The sequence below is a fragment of the Budorcas taxicolor genome, chromosome 11, assembly GCF_023091745.1.
Source record: "Budorcas taxicolor isolate Tak-1 chromosome 11, Takin1.1, whole genome shotgun sequence".
Classification (NCBI taxonomy): domain Eukaryota; kingdom Metazoa; phylum Chordata; class Mammalia; order Artiodactyla; family Bovidae; genus Budorcas; species Budorcas taxicolor.
In genome coordinates, this window is record NC_068920.1 from 103737979 (window position 1) to 103752921 (window position 14943).

General features: G+C 42.4%; 1 protein-coding gene across 1 annotated transcript in view; it reads left to right on the forward strand.

Moving 5' to 3' along the window:
* The window catches only part of SEPTIN10 (septin 10), a 50614-nt gene extending 42170 nt beyond the window's left edge, over positions 1 to 8444 (forward strand). Inside the window, exons 10-11 of the mRNA XM_052648957.1 lie at positions 5652 to 5839; positions 7694 to 8444. Of these exons, the coding sequence (XP_052504917.1) occupies positions 5652 to 5839; positions 7694 to 7709 (204 nt within the window). The 3' untranslated portion in view covers positions 7710 to 8444. The remainder of the gene's footprint in view (positions 1 to 5651; positions 5840 to 7693) is intronic.
* The last annotated feature ends 6499 nt before the right edge of the window (positions 8445 to 14943 follow it).

Genomic DNA, 14943 nt, shown 5'->3' on the forward strand with positions numbered 1-14943 from the left:
GGTGCCTTCTCCTCCATAACCATGGTGCCAGTATTACACCTAAGAACAGTAATAGCAATGCCACAATCTAACCTGATCATCAGTTCATAATCAAATTTCTCCAGTCATCCCAAGATTATCTTTTGTTATTCCTTTCTATTTGGTGATTTTTTTGTTTTTGAACCAGAATTCAATCTCAGGTCTAATATTGCATTTAGGTGTTCTGTTTTGTGTTGTCTCTTATTCGAGAACGGTCCCTAGCTTGAGGTTATTTTGAAATACAAACATTGAGGAAGACTGTGATGAGTAGGAAACTGTGCTGGCTTTTCTTCTGATTAGCATACATTTCTTTTGTAAGAGTTTCTCTCTCATATATCATGGGTCTCAGTTTCTCCAATGAGAAGATGTAGAAGTGGCTTACAGTTGAATTTTAATTTTTAAAAGCCCCCATAAGAATATTTGGGCTTCCCTGGTGGCTCAGATAGTAAAGAATCTGCCTACAACACAGGAGACTTGGGTTCAATCCGTGGGTTGGGAAAATCCCCTGGAGGAGGGCACGGCAACCCACTCCAGTATTCTTGCCTGGAGAATCCCCATGGACAGAGTACCCTGGCAGGCTACAGTCCTTGGGGTCACAGAGTCAGACACAGCTGAGAGACTTTCACTTCACTAACTTCTTCAAAACATCTGTTAGTTATTCATAATTATCCATGAGTTACACATTATAAAGGGCTTCCCTGGTGGGTCAGATGGTAAAGAATCTGCCTGCCAATGCAGGAGACACTGATTCGATCCCTGGGTGGGGAAGATCCCCTGGAGGAGGGCATGGCAACCCACTCCAGTATTCTTACATGGAATCCCCATGGACAGAGGAGCCTGGTGGGCTACAGTTCATGGGGTCGCAAAGATTTGGACATGACTGAGCAACTAAGCACAATTTTGCTCAAATGTGTATTACTTAAAAGCAAATTGAAAATTCAGGGTGACCAAATGGTTGAAAGAAAAAGAAGTATTATTTGTCACTAGGTGCTTTGTACATTTTTTTTTAATGATTCAAACACTGTATTGTATTAATGATGAAGTTAAGAGTTTAAAGTTGTCACAAGAGTGACAACTTATAATTATGTAAGCTTACAAATAGTAGATTAGGGGCCTGTTTTATTCATATTACAGTAATATTAAGAAGTTCCCTCATGACCAGTTTCATCCTGCAAAGCTGATAGGTTATCATCCATACTTTATAGAGTCAGGTCTGGTGAAGAAGGGCATCTGGGGTCATCAGCAGTCATGTGAGTGATGATTCACTCAAGAACCATCAGGTGAGCTTCCCTTGTGGCTCAGGGACAAAGAATCCATCTGCCAATGCAGGAAACATGGGTTCCAATCCTGATCCAGGAAGCTTCCACATGCCAAGGAACAACTAAGCCCTTGTGCCACAACTATTGAGCCTCTGCTCTAGAGCCCATGCTGTGCAACAAGAGAAGTCACTGCAGTGAGAAGTCCTCACAGCGCAACTAGAAAGCAGACCCCACTCGCAACTAGAGAAAAGCTCATGCTGCAACGAAAACCCAGCACAGCCAAAAATAAGTAAAATTTTTAAAAAAGAACCATCAATTGAAGTTCAGATGAAGAAGGACCATATAATTTATCCTCAGTGTTCATGCAGTTTTGCAGAGAGGAGGGTTTTTAGTAATGACATTGAACAACAGATGTAAACCAGGATATCTACTGGGTAAACTGGGACATTCAAAGCTAGCTCATCAGTAAGACACTGGCAGGTAACCCACAGGATTATCTAAGTCTGAATTAGCTGACCCTGTTATTAAAATACCCTTGCCAATATGGTTATAAACAAATACCTCCTAATTCACCTTATATATACATTAGGATGATTCTCATGTGGAGTACAGATTTAGCTGAAGATGCGGTGAACATTGGATAGGTAGAGCAGGAGACACACAGGACGGATGTCATGTCAAGACACTGTTTAAATGTTACCTTTTCTACATCTCTGTCCACATCATTCTAGATGTATAGCCCTTCTTACATCACAAGAAAAAGTACAGTATATATTTATCCTCCAAGTGAAGTATATAACCATCATTCAAATGCTGCTGCTGCTGCTAAGTCACTTCAGTTGTGTCCAACTCTGTGCGACCCCATAGATGGCAGCCCACCAGGCTGCCCCATCCCTGGGATTCTCCAGGCAAGAACACTACAGTGGGTTGCCATTTCTTTCTCCAATGCATGAAAGTGAAAAGTGAAAGTGAAGTCACTCAGTCGTGTCCGACTCTTCACGACCCCATGGACTGCAGCCTACCAGGCTCCTCCATCCATGGGGTTTTCCAGGCAAGAGTACTGGAGTGGAGTGCCATTGCCTTCTCCCATTCAAATGCTAGTACTTCCCAATTTTATACGTTAAGTAGGCTTCTCTGGTGGCTCAGACGGCAAAGAATTCACCTGCAATACAGGAGACCTGGGTTTGATTCTTGGGTTGGGAAGATCCCCTGGAGAACAGAATGGCAACCCACTCCAGCCATGGACAGAGGAGCCTGGCTGGCTATAGTCCATGGGGTTGCAAAGAGTTGGACACAACTGAGTGACTAACACACACACACACACACACACACACAGAATAATCTTTCCTGGTTGGGCAGTTGGCTCAGCCATCATGCCCCTACCACACAGAGCTTCACTGGAAACTGTCTTCTAACTGTAAACACCCAGTTATCTATTGGGGCTTCCCTGGTGGCTCAAACAGTAAAGAATCCACCTGCAATGTTCAAGACCCAGGTTCGATCCCTGGGTCAGGAAGATCCCCTGGAACAAGGAAATGACAACCCACTTCAGTATTCTTGCATAGAGAATCCCAGGGACAGAAAAGCCTGGCGGGCTACAGTCCACAGATTGCAAAGAATTGAACATGACTTAGCAACTAACACACACATGTCTATTTCTTAATTGTTCACTTAATATTTATGCCTCTCCTGTTTCCACAATTACTGTAGATACTTTGAAGTAAACAAGTACAGCTGCACTAAAACCCAGACCTGGAGAGTCCAGAGTGAGTATATGCAGTATATATACTAGGTGTGGCTGAGCCATGGTACTGGGTGCTTCTCAGAGACACTTCTGGGACCCCAGCAAAGTACAGAACTCAGGAAAAAGACACTGGCTAGTCTGGCAAAAAAGGAATGTTGTTTCTGGTATTCACTTTTAAAAATAGATACTTTAAAAAGGTCACTGCACAGCAGAATGTATGATGTCCTCAGAAGCTCCTTTATACAAGAGACAGCAGTGTACCATGTGGCCACAGACGCTTCAGAACATCAGCGAGTAGTTTCAACAGCACAGAAGGTCTCCTGCTTTTAACTTTTCAAGTATTTGAAAATGTGTCTGAATTAAAGGCCTTGTAGTGAAAAGTGGAACCACAAGTGAGTGTTTCATGTATGTGGAGTAGACTATTGCTGCCAAAAGCTGTGAATTCCATGTAATGTAAATAATAGTCAGATTCCGCCTACCCCCTTTTCTAGGCCATTTTTGTCTTTACAGTTTTCCTGTAATTTCTAGTCAACCTCATGAATGACATGTGAAGTACTCTACAGCTTTTCAGAATATTTAAGGATATAAAGTATGTACCCTCCATTTACGGAATCAGAGATTGGAGTCTACTCACATAATGTATAATAAACCTGCCCTGTAGCCTCCCTTTCCAAGCATTACCCTCCCTTCTGCTCTTCTTCCCAATTCATGGGGGTGCACACATGCTCAGAGAGCTGCCACTCAACCAACTCTTTGTAACTTTTAAAATTAATTTATTTTAATTGAAGGATAATTACTTTACAATATTGTGGTGGTTTTTGCCATACATTGATATGAATCAGCCATGGGTGCACATGTGTCCCCCCATCCTGAACCCCCTCCTTCCCTACCCTATCCCTCTGGCTTGTCCCAGAGCCCCGGCTTTGAATGCCCTGCTTCATGCACTGAATTTGCACTGGTCATCTATTTTACATATTTTACATGTTTCAATGCTATTCTCTCAAATCATCCCACTCTTGCTTTCTCCCACACAGTCCAAAAGTCTGTTCTTTACATCTTTGACTCTTTTGCTGCCTTGCATATAGGATCACCGTTACCATCTTTCTAAATTCCATATATGTTAATATACAGTATCTGTGTTCTCTTTCTAACTTACTTCACTCTGTATAATAGGCTCCAGTTTCATCCACCTCATTAGAACTGACTCAAATGCATTCTTTTTTATAGCTGAGTAATATTCCATTGTGTTTATGTACCACAACTTCATTATCCATTCATCTGCCGATGGACACCTAGGTTGCTTCCATGTCCTAGCTCTATGTAATATATATATATATATAAAGGCACATGCAGATGCTAAGGCACTGATCTCTCTGGAAGTGACAGTCTCAGGAATACAAGAGTCTTTGGGCCTCACCTCACCTGTTCAACACTATTCTGTCTCTGCCTAAACTCTTCTGTGAGGTTTGCTGGCTCAGTAGACAGCTGCTCTGTATCCAGAGCATTGAATTTTATTAGGAAGCAGCGTAGCTCTCTGCTGTCTCTGCCCTCAGCCTCTAGTTTTTAGCAAAGTATTTCCTCAATGATCATATGCCATCTTTTCTATAAACCAAGTCCTACTTTTTGTATACACATTAGGTTGCTGCCCAGAGCTGAAAATAGAAAATGAAACCAGACCCAGAATCCCCCCCACCTAAAAAAGTGACTTTTTGATGCAGATTCTAGATGCTGTTCTTGTGTTCTTGGCACACGGCTGATTCATAAGGAACCTGCTAAAGTCCCTAGATTTTTTTTTTTTTTTTCAGATAAACAATTAAACCAGGGAAATCTGAAATCTCTAAACTTTGGCAAAACTCATTTTAATGACTGCATCGAGTATATTTAGCATAAATGAATTTTAAAGTGTTATTTCTCTTAGAGACAAAGTTTTTTTTCCTCAATTATGGTGTAGATCCTACTACGGTGAGGGCAGCTAACCCTTAAACCACTGGGGAGTGAGCTGCATAAGCCCATTTATAGGTGGGTGTTTTCACTTACTAAGTTCACAAGACTGCGCTGTCCACACTCAGCTGAATCACAGATACAGAGCTGACTGTGACACACATCTTCAACAGTGTTTGATTTAGTTCAGATTTCAAGAAGGTGAATGACTGTGGAAAAACAACAGATTTTTAAGGTTCTTGATTTAAACTGACACTGCTTTCCACACAGGTTCACCAGTGTAACCAACAGCTATTTCACTAGTACATGGTAAATTTATTTGGAAAAGATGGACTTTTTCCCCTATTTCTGATAACTCGATTCTATAATTTATGTCCCTCACTTTTATTAAGAACAGTTTTAGAAACTTTATTTGAAGAGGCTTTTTGGTGAAAATGTGTAGAGCAACTAAAGAGAAACTCTAAGAAGAGGTCAAATGTTTAAAAAACTGAGGTTTGTTTGTGAGGCTGTTTTTGTTTTGCTCATGTGTTTTTGCATGGGAGCTCATTTCAGTTACTGTTAAAGCAGTTCCACATGTGACCATCTGCCTGGTTGCTGTACAGGCAGCCTGAGCAGGGCTGCAGCGCCAAGAGGCGTGGGTGTGTGCTGCCACACAGCATCCTCAGCAGGAATCTCACTTGGCTTCACAGCTCCAGGCCAAATTTGAGCACCTTAAAAGAGTCCACCAAGAGGAGAAGCTGAGGCTGGAAGAGAAGAGAAGACTTCTGGAAGAAGAAATCATGGCTTTCTCCAAGAAGAAAGCTACCTCTGAGATATACCAGAACCAGACCTTTATGACCCCAGGCAGTAACCTGAGGAAGGACAAGGACCGCAAGAAGTAAGCCCTTCCCCTGGTCTGACCCCTCCAGCCTCAGTGCCCCCTCTTCACGGCTCTTTGCCCTGTCTCCTTATTCCCCTCTGTCTCCTGCACTGAAACAAAAAGCTCCTTGAGAGCAGAGCCCTGGTCCTTCCCAGTATGCGGATTCCCCAGCAGCTAGAAGGGCACCTGCCACGTGTCTAGTGCTCTGTGCACATCTGAGTGAATGTTTGCATAAATGTGTGAGTGAACACAACACAAATTTGCCACAACGTGTGAGGGTCTGTGACCTGAGGGCACTGTCCACTCCAGGACATGTCCAGTAACTACTGACCTCTTGTCAGTTCTGTCGACTTTCATGCCTGACAGAAGCTATATACTTTGCTGGGGAAATTAGAGACATAAGATAATACTTGATAAAAAATTAATTCTTAGGTTTACTTCTTTTAAACAAATTCCGCTAATGATTTTGTGAGAATTTTTATTTTAATAAGGGAACCAAGCTATCGATTGGAACTCCTGTGCTTTGATGTCAGAGCTTGTGAAACGATTGGTGGACGTAAAGATGCAGAGGAAGGTAGAGAGGGACCCCGTGTGCCAGGGTGGCCTTGATAACAGGCGGAGGATGGCGCCAAGGCTTGTAGGTCTGGGGTATGTGTTAAAATCAGTGTAACCAAAGTCTTAGAAAATAAGGTGGTTTTCCCTCCCTTGTATTTTTTTAATGTATTTCTCCCCCTTGAATGTCCTCCTCACTTTGCCTGTTTGCACGCTCTGCTGAGCATCCAGCCCGCCTTGTGGCAGCTCAGATTCTCCTGGGCCTCACAAGGCAGTCTTTGGGTTTCTTTTATCACCATATTGTATTTCAAACTGGTATTATCAGAATTGTTTATAAGTCACCTTCAAAAAGTTAGGAAAATATAACATTGCCTGTGATAGCTTTCCACTTCTGAACTATGGAGAGTTAAATCCACAGGCTTTGGAGTGGATTTAATTGGCCTGTGGACGTTAGGTTTGTGGGAAGAAGGAATTCTCATGTATAATCTTTTAACATAAGCTCTTCCAGGCAGTGGATCTGTTTTGTTGGCTGATGTATCCACCCTCAGTTCCTAGAACAGTGCCTGATACCAAAAAGGCATGCCATTATTTATAGAAAAAATGAATACACTGAATTTAAAAAAATAAACCACCCCATTATCTGTGGGGGGCTGGTTCCAGGAAGACACCAAAATCCACTGCTGCTCAAGTCCCTCATATAAAATGCATAGTTTTTGCACAGAACCTATGCACATTCTCCTGTACATGTTAAATCATTTCCAGGTTTTTTCTAACACCTAATTCAATGCGAACAGAATATAAGTGCTAGGGAGATACTTGCCAGCAAGTGGCACATTCAAGTTTGGTTTTTTGGAACTTCCTGGAATTTTTTTCCCAAATACTTTCGATCCTCAGTCAGGTGTGGAACCTTCAGATCCAGAGGGCCAACTGTTTACATATAATTTATGACTTCTTTTCAGTGTGTCTTGAATTATAAAGCTAAGGGGCCTTTCACCTTCTCATCATCTCGACTTAGTCCAGTTTTACTAGACTTGAACTCCCCCACTTCATTCCATACTTGAAAAACCTTTATAGTCACCTTGTGAACATAAGGTATGGGCTGCTGTTTGCAAAATCAGGGCCAAGCCCACAGTTTAAGAGCTCAGAAAAATTTACCCTCAAGAAATGTTGGTGTTTGTTTTTTCTTTTCCAGAGTCCCACAGCTAGATATCCTATCATATACTAGATGTGTATCTGTAAAAACTTTGTAAAAGAAGTGATTTTTATTTCCTATATAGTTTTCTATTGTACCAAACAAAAGGTTTTTTTTTCTCTTTCCAGCTCCAATTTTATGTAAAACAAAGGTTCCAGATCACAGAAGGTCATCACAAGCAAAAGCTATTAAAATGTTAGAAGTATGCTTTGATTTTCTTGCTGTTTTTATTTGATGTATCATTTATGCTGTACTACTTATTATTTATCTGGCAAATGGCCACAGTTACTGCCATTTATGGGAAAATACTTTTAAGTATGAGGTCAATATATAAGCCAGACTGGATGGTATTACTTATTCACTGTTAGTAGTTTAAGATAAGTTTGTGACAAATTGAGATAATTTCCCCTGATGCCCACTGTCTGTCACTATACTGTGACAAGAGTGTCTGTTGGTGGCTTTGAAAATACAGGACTCATATATATTAGGCTCTGATTGCATATATATTCCAAGATGAATCTTTTGTGTACATACCAAAGGTATGTAAAGGTAATCTTTGGGGAATATGTTTTAAAATGTATTATGTACCTGAAACTCCAGCAGCTCAAAACTTTTAAAGTTTTGATACAATTATCCAGTTGGAAACATGATCCTAAGCTTCTGTATCAGATTACATAATATGTGCATCAGCATTGTGGTCCATATGTTGTGATATGTTTAAGAGCAGAAACACTCAGGTAAATAAGCCCTTTTCTAGTGATAAGTAACTTTAGAACTGGGTGTCCTCACACTGTGTGCATCAGTCTGTATTACATAATTGTTTAAAACTGTCTTCCAGGGTAAATAAAGTTAAATCATCTTACTAAAAATATTTAAGAAAATAGCTATGAACATCTAATATTAAAGATAAAAATGTAGGTAATTCATATTGTAAAGGATATTTGAATTCAGTGCCTTAGCATTTGAAGAACAATTTAATGGCTTCTAACTTTTTCTTAACGTTCATTAAGTTTTCACTTTTTGTACCTGAATATTCTAAATGAAACTGATATTTACTCTTGACAAATAAAATGTATCTACATATTTACTAAACTGTATTTAAATCACTTTAACTTTTCTTTTTGCATATTGATCTTAAACACTTTATCAGAACTATGTTTGAGTTATTTTAAAACAGAGGTGGATGATCAGTACTTCTCAGACAACAGAGTATTTTACATGGCAGATGTCAGATTCTGAGCAGTGTATTTTTCACGAATTTCTGTTTAAGTTGCAAAAGAAACCTTTCCTTTTGTAGCACAGCTTATCCGGACCAACACTTTAAATTCCATTTTTAATCTAAAGTTCACAAATGTCTCTTAGCCCTTTAGAACTTTAGTAACATAAGTTATAAGTATCACAGAAAAAGCTCTGCACTTTCTTCTCAGGATCAGTAATGCCCAGCCTCTGGAAGGTGGGAGCAGGAGAGCCGGTGAGTCCTCGCAGGCAGGTAGCCTGGCCTCCCGAGCCCGGCCAGTGCTGCAGCGCTGAGCCTTAGCCCAGGAGCGACGCGGCAAGCTCAGTGACCTGACGCGAGTGGGTGTTGTTTGTAGCCTATGATATCAAACTGTGTATAAACAGCTATCCTGAACCATAATAAAGTTACTTTTAAGTGCCACAGTGGTTGTTGGCATGTTACAAAAAGTTATTCAAGTTCCTAGTTGAAAAGATCATGGACAAATCTACCTCAGACCCTGAGCTGAACAGAAGGGCTGGCGCCTGTGCTGCTGGTGACTCTGCTGTGAAGGAGGCTCACCACGTGTGCATGCCCACAGTGTGAGTCCTGTATCGGCTTCATGTACCTGTGACTCCATGTAAGATTCTACTTTAGAAGAGCTGCATGGCAAAGAAAAAATACTGTTTAAACAACCACAGTACAGGCAGACCTCAGAGACAGTGCAGGCTCAGATCCAGACCACCCATCCAATATAGTGAGTATTGAAATAAAGTAAGTCACATGAACTGTTTTTGGAGTGCATACAAAAGCTATGTTTTCACTGTGCACTGTTTTTGTGAAGTGTGCAATAGCTTATATCTAAGAAAACCATTACACATACATTAGTTAATACTCAGTTGCTAAAAAATGCTAACCATCCCGAGCCCTCAGCAAGCTGTGGTAGTAACATTAAGATCTCTGATCACAGATCACCATAACAAATGTAATAATGAAAAAGTTTGAAACACTATGAGAATTACCAAAATGTGACAGACACACAAAGTGAGCAAATGCTGTGGGAAAATGGCACCAACACACCTGCTTGACTAAGGGCTGCCACATGCCTTCAATGTGTAAAGAACACACACCTGCACAATACAGTGAGGTCTGCCTGGATGAAGCTCAGCTTCTCAAAAAGCATATTAGTTCTCCATGGTTACAGAGTGAGGTATTATCCACTGATGCTTGAAGCAATAAATTTCAGGGAATAAAATAAAGCTAGACCTGTTTTATTATTTTTATTGTAAAGCATTTGAAACATAATTGTCTTTGACTGCCAACCACTAACCTTCATACCAAGGACTGAATTTTTAAGTTCTTTCACACACATTCTGATTCCAGGTTCCAAGCATTATGTGGAAGATTACTACCCCCATCTGGAAGATGAACTGTTTTAAGTCCTGTTTTCCTATTTGGACAGGAAATGGGGGCACAAACCGATGAGGCCCCTGTGGAGCAGCCTCTCTCAGAAAGGCTCCTGCCCAGGAAGCACAAGAAAACACCGAGGTGACTGGCCTTGAAGGACTGAAGCAGCTTCAGATGTAGGAGGGGAAGAAGGTGACCTGGGTACAGGGAAGCCTGGGCACCTGGGGAAGCAGCTTGGTGTGAACAGAGGATCAGGGAAACCTGGGGGGCAGGATGTGAGTGAGGGTGGGGGTTTAGAAGGAGGCAGGGAACAAACAAGGAGTTCATAAACCTAACCCATTGAGCAGGAGGAGTCACAAAGAGGTCTGACTCATGCAGTCAGATACTCATTCCAGAGTAGAGGGAAGGGTGTGATAAGGGATGAGCCAGACCATGGGCAGGAAAACTCAGACTGAAGCCCATGCCAGTAGTTCCTACCACAGCATGCACAGGAGAAGAGCCAGGTAGTGTTTAAATAACACTGAGGCAGAAAGGAATATATAGTTAAAAAAAAGTGGCATGGATCAACCTAAATGAATAATGGCTGTGTAAAGCCCTGAAAATGTCCTCTGGAGCTAGAAATACAGAGGGAACTAAAGTTCAAGACTTCAGTGGCATGCCAGTTGGGAGTGGAATGAATGGAGTAGGAGGGCCTTGTGTTAACTGGGAGCAGGCAGAGATCCCCGTACACCGTAACCATAACTGAGAGGCAGGAAGAGCACGTAAGTGTGGGGACAAAGTGCCTTTCCAGCCAGCAAAAGGAAAACTAGCCTGATAAATGATAACCCAGAAGGAAACGAAATAAAACAGATATGACAGTCAAAAAGCATTTAGTAATATGGTAGATTTAGGCCCAAACCAGTAATCACAATAAATTTTTTTTTAGGCAAAAGTTTTTTAAAATCCACTGTGTCACTTTACAAGAAAGCATTAAAGTTTTCTGTCCTGACAGGTAAAGGTACATCATGTGCATTCAACCAAAAGCTGCTGTGCAGCTGTGCTGTGCCGTTCTTAATTACTCAGTTGTGTCTGACTGTGACTCCATGGACTGTAGCCCGCTGGGGTCCTCTGGCCACGGGGATCCTCCAGGCAAGAATACTGGAGTGGGTTGCCAGGCCCTCCTTGCTGTTCAGCTATATTCTCTATAGAAGGCATCACTTCTGTAGGATGAAGACAGCCTTGCTGGGGGGCAACCTGGCCTCAGGGGCAGGAAGAAACCAACAGCTGGTGTAGGCGCCTCAGGTCTGCAGTGTGTGGGGATGATGTGGCTACAGAAGTCTGTAAAACTCATGCAACTAAACACCTTAACAACCTTAATAATGAAGCCTAATAAAAACATTCTGAGAAAGGACAAAATAATCTAATCTCGTATATAAGCAAAGATACAAAAATCCTAAACAGGTTACTAACAAACTAAATCCAGAAAAATGTATTTAAAAAGACAGTTCCTCATATCCAGGAATGCAATGATGTTTTAACAGTAGGAAATTAACCAGTGTAACTCAAAGCATGAACATTAAAAATCATATGTCATCCCTCCCTCTAGAATCAGAAAATATTGTTAAAATGTAGCATCTTCAATATTTTTAAAAAAGATAAGATTCTTAGAACACTGAATAGAAGGAAACGTCCTCAATTTGATAAAAGGGGCCCACAAACAGCAACCCAGAGCAGGCATCACACTTTAAGGCTGGAGGGAAGGAAGAGTGGCAAGACCATCCCTTCTGTTAGACACATCACTGGAGCCACCAGTCACCTCTGGAGGCAAAAAATTAAGATGACTTCAGTTCTGACAGGTGACACGGCTCTGTCTGCAGCGAGTCCACCAAAAGCAGTGGTCAGAGCACTGGGGTCAGGAGTCCACAGGGTCGCAGACACAGATGCCCACCTGATGCCTGACTGCAGCTGGCCACTGGGCAGGCTTGGTGCCTGAGACTATGTTCTCACTAAGCAGAGAGTCTCAGCTCTTGAAGCTGGGTCCTCAGCTCTGTTCCGCCTACTTTGTATGGCCTCGACAACTGCCCTTCATTAACTGGCTTGTGCTCAGGTTCTGCTTCCCCAGGCCTGTCCAACTGTGGTTCGAAGTCAAGGTCCTCCACAAGGCCAACTTGCTCTCAGGTGCCTGTACATGGCCTGTGCCTCTGTGAGGGAGTCCCAAGCAGTCTTTGCTTCAATTCCTGCCTCTGTGGAAACTGTCACTTGTGTGGGCAGAGTCATCACAGGCTGGGGTCGCCACCACAGAGCCGTGTGGTCCCAGACCTTCAGCTCTCCTGCCCGGGCTCCCAGGGAAGAGCCGACCAAACAAGTAAACCACCCCAGGGCACAGCCCACTGCACGGCCCCTCATGGCTTACTACAGCTGCTCCTCCTGAGGCCTCCCACTCCAGTAGCTCTCGAGACTCTTGGGCTTCTCTTTGAACTTTGGGAAGCAGGCAGGCTGTGCTGCTACCCCACCAGACAGATCAGCAAAGAGGGTGAAGTGAGGTCCAGGGAAGAGAGACCTGCGCTCATGGAGGTGGAACAGGAGTCAGAGTCTGGTCTGACCTGTCTCCCCCTGTGATGGTGGCCATGCCGGGCAAAGGAAACCTGGCACTTCTGAGTCTTTCCAAGCGAACAGTGAAGCTTTCTGTCCACAATACCTGTCTCTGAACATCTTATGCATCAACACAGGCTGCTGCACAGAAAGAATGCCTCCAGGAAGCAGTGAACTGAGGGTCACGTTCCTGGGCATCAGGAAATAGCTTATCAAGCCCCTCATGTCAGAGAACAGGAGCAGAAGGCAGACAGCCTCTGAATCAAAGCCAGGGCCTGCCCCAGATTTCATTTTTACTCCCCTTTCCCTATTTCCCTGTGGAATTGTTGACTACAGTGTTTAAGATGTTACTCCACACGGGAAAAATACTAGCTTTAAAAAGAGACGTGTACACCTGTGCCGGATTCATGTTGATGTATGGCAAACCAATACAATATTGTAAAGTAATTACCCTCCAATTAAAATAAATAAATTTAAATTTAAAAAAAATAAAAGAAAAAGATGCTTGCAAAGAAGAAATACAGATGGCTAATAAACATGAAAAGATGCTCAACATCACTCATTATTACAGAAATGCAAATCAAAACTATCATGAGGTATCATCTCATGCTGGTCAGAATGGCCACCATCAAAAAGTCTATAAACAATAAATGTGGGAGAGGGTGTGGAGAAAAGGGCACCTTCTTACACTGTTGGTGAGAATGCAAACTGGTACAGCCACTATGAATAACAGTGTGGAGATTCCTTAAAAAACTGGAAATGGAACTACCATATGAGCCAGCAATCGAACTGCTGGGCATACACATCAAGGAAACCAGAATTGAAAGAGACACGTGTACTCCAACGTTCATCGCAGCACTATTTACAACATCTAGGACATGAAACAGAGAAGGCAATGGCACCCCACTCCAGTACTCTTGCCTGGAAAATCCCATGGACAGAGGAGCCTGGTGGGCTGTAGTCCATGAGGTCACAAAGAGTCGGACACAACTGAGCAACTTCACTTTCACTTTTCACTTTCATGCACTGGAGAAAGAAATGGCAACCCACTCTGGTGTTCTTGCCTGGAGAATCCCAGGGACAGGGAAGCCTGGTGGGCTGCTGTCTATGGGGTCGGACACGACTGAAGTGACTTAGCAGCAGGACATGAAAGCAACCTAGACGTCCATCAGCAGACAAATGGATAAGGAAGCTGTGGTATATATACGCAATGAAATATTACTCAGCTATAATAAAAGAATGCATTTGAGTCAGTTCTAATGAGGTGGATGAAACTGGAGCCTATTACATACAGCGAAAGTAAGTCAGCAATAGAAACATTAATACAATATATTAACACATATATATGGAATTTAGAAAGATGGTAATGATGACACTATATGCAAGGCAGCAAAACAGAAACAGATGTAAAGAATAGACTTTTAGACTATGTCAGAGAAGGCAAGGGTAGGATGATTTGAGAGAATGGCACTGAAACATGTATACTACTGTATGTAAAATAGGTGGCCAGTGCAAGTTCAATGCATAAAGCAGCGCACCCAAAGCTGGTGCTCTGGGACAACCCAGAGGGATGGAATGGGGCGGGAAGGGGGTTCAGGATTGGGGGACACATGTCAATGTATGGCAAAACCCACCACAATATTGTAAAATAAAAAGCCTCCAATTAAAATAAATTAACTAATTTAAAAAAAAAGATGCTTGAAGAAGGAAACATCTTCAACACTCCAAGGAGTCTGAATGGTGGTGTTACCGAGTTCATGCTCATCCTGCTCTCAATACAACGGGTCAATAAATCAAGAGACGAGTTGTTGGGACAAGGAGTAGTGACTTTATCTGGAAAGCTAGCACACTGAGAAGACTTGTGCCCCAAAGAACCATCTTGCCTGAGTTAGAATGCAGGCCCCTTTTATACCAAAGGGGAGGGAGTAAAGTCAGACACTTCCAGATTCCCATCAGCCTCCAGAGGGAACATGTGAATTTCATCCTCCTACAGTCACTCACAGGTAGGCCTGGTCAGGAGGGTTCCTGGAAGGTATTTTAGCTTACTGCTCATTACCTGGGAGGTGGGGTTCCCAGAGATGGGCCATTATGTAGAATTTAGGCTTATAGTGAACATCCCTTTAGTGACTAACATAGAATACAAGTTAATTCTATTAAGAGGTTTTTTCCTATTACTAGAGAAACTAG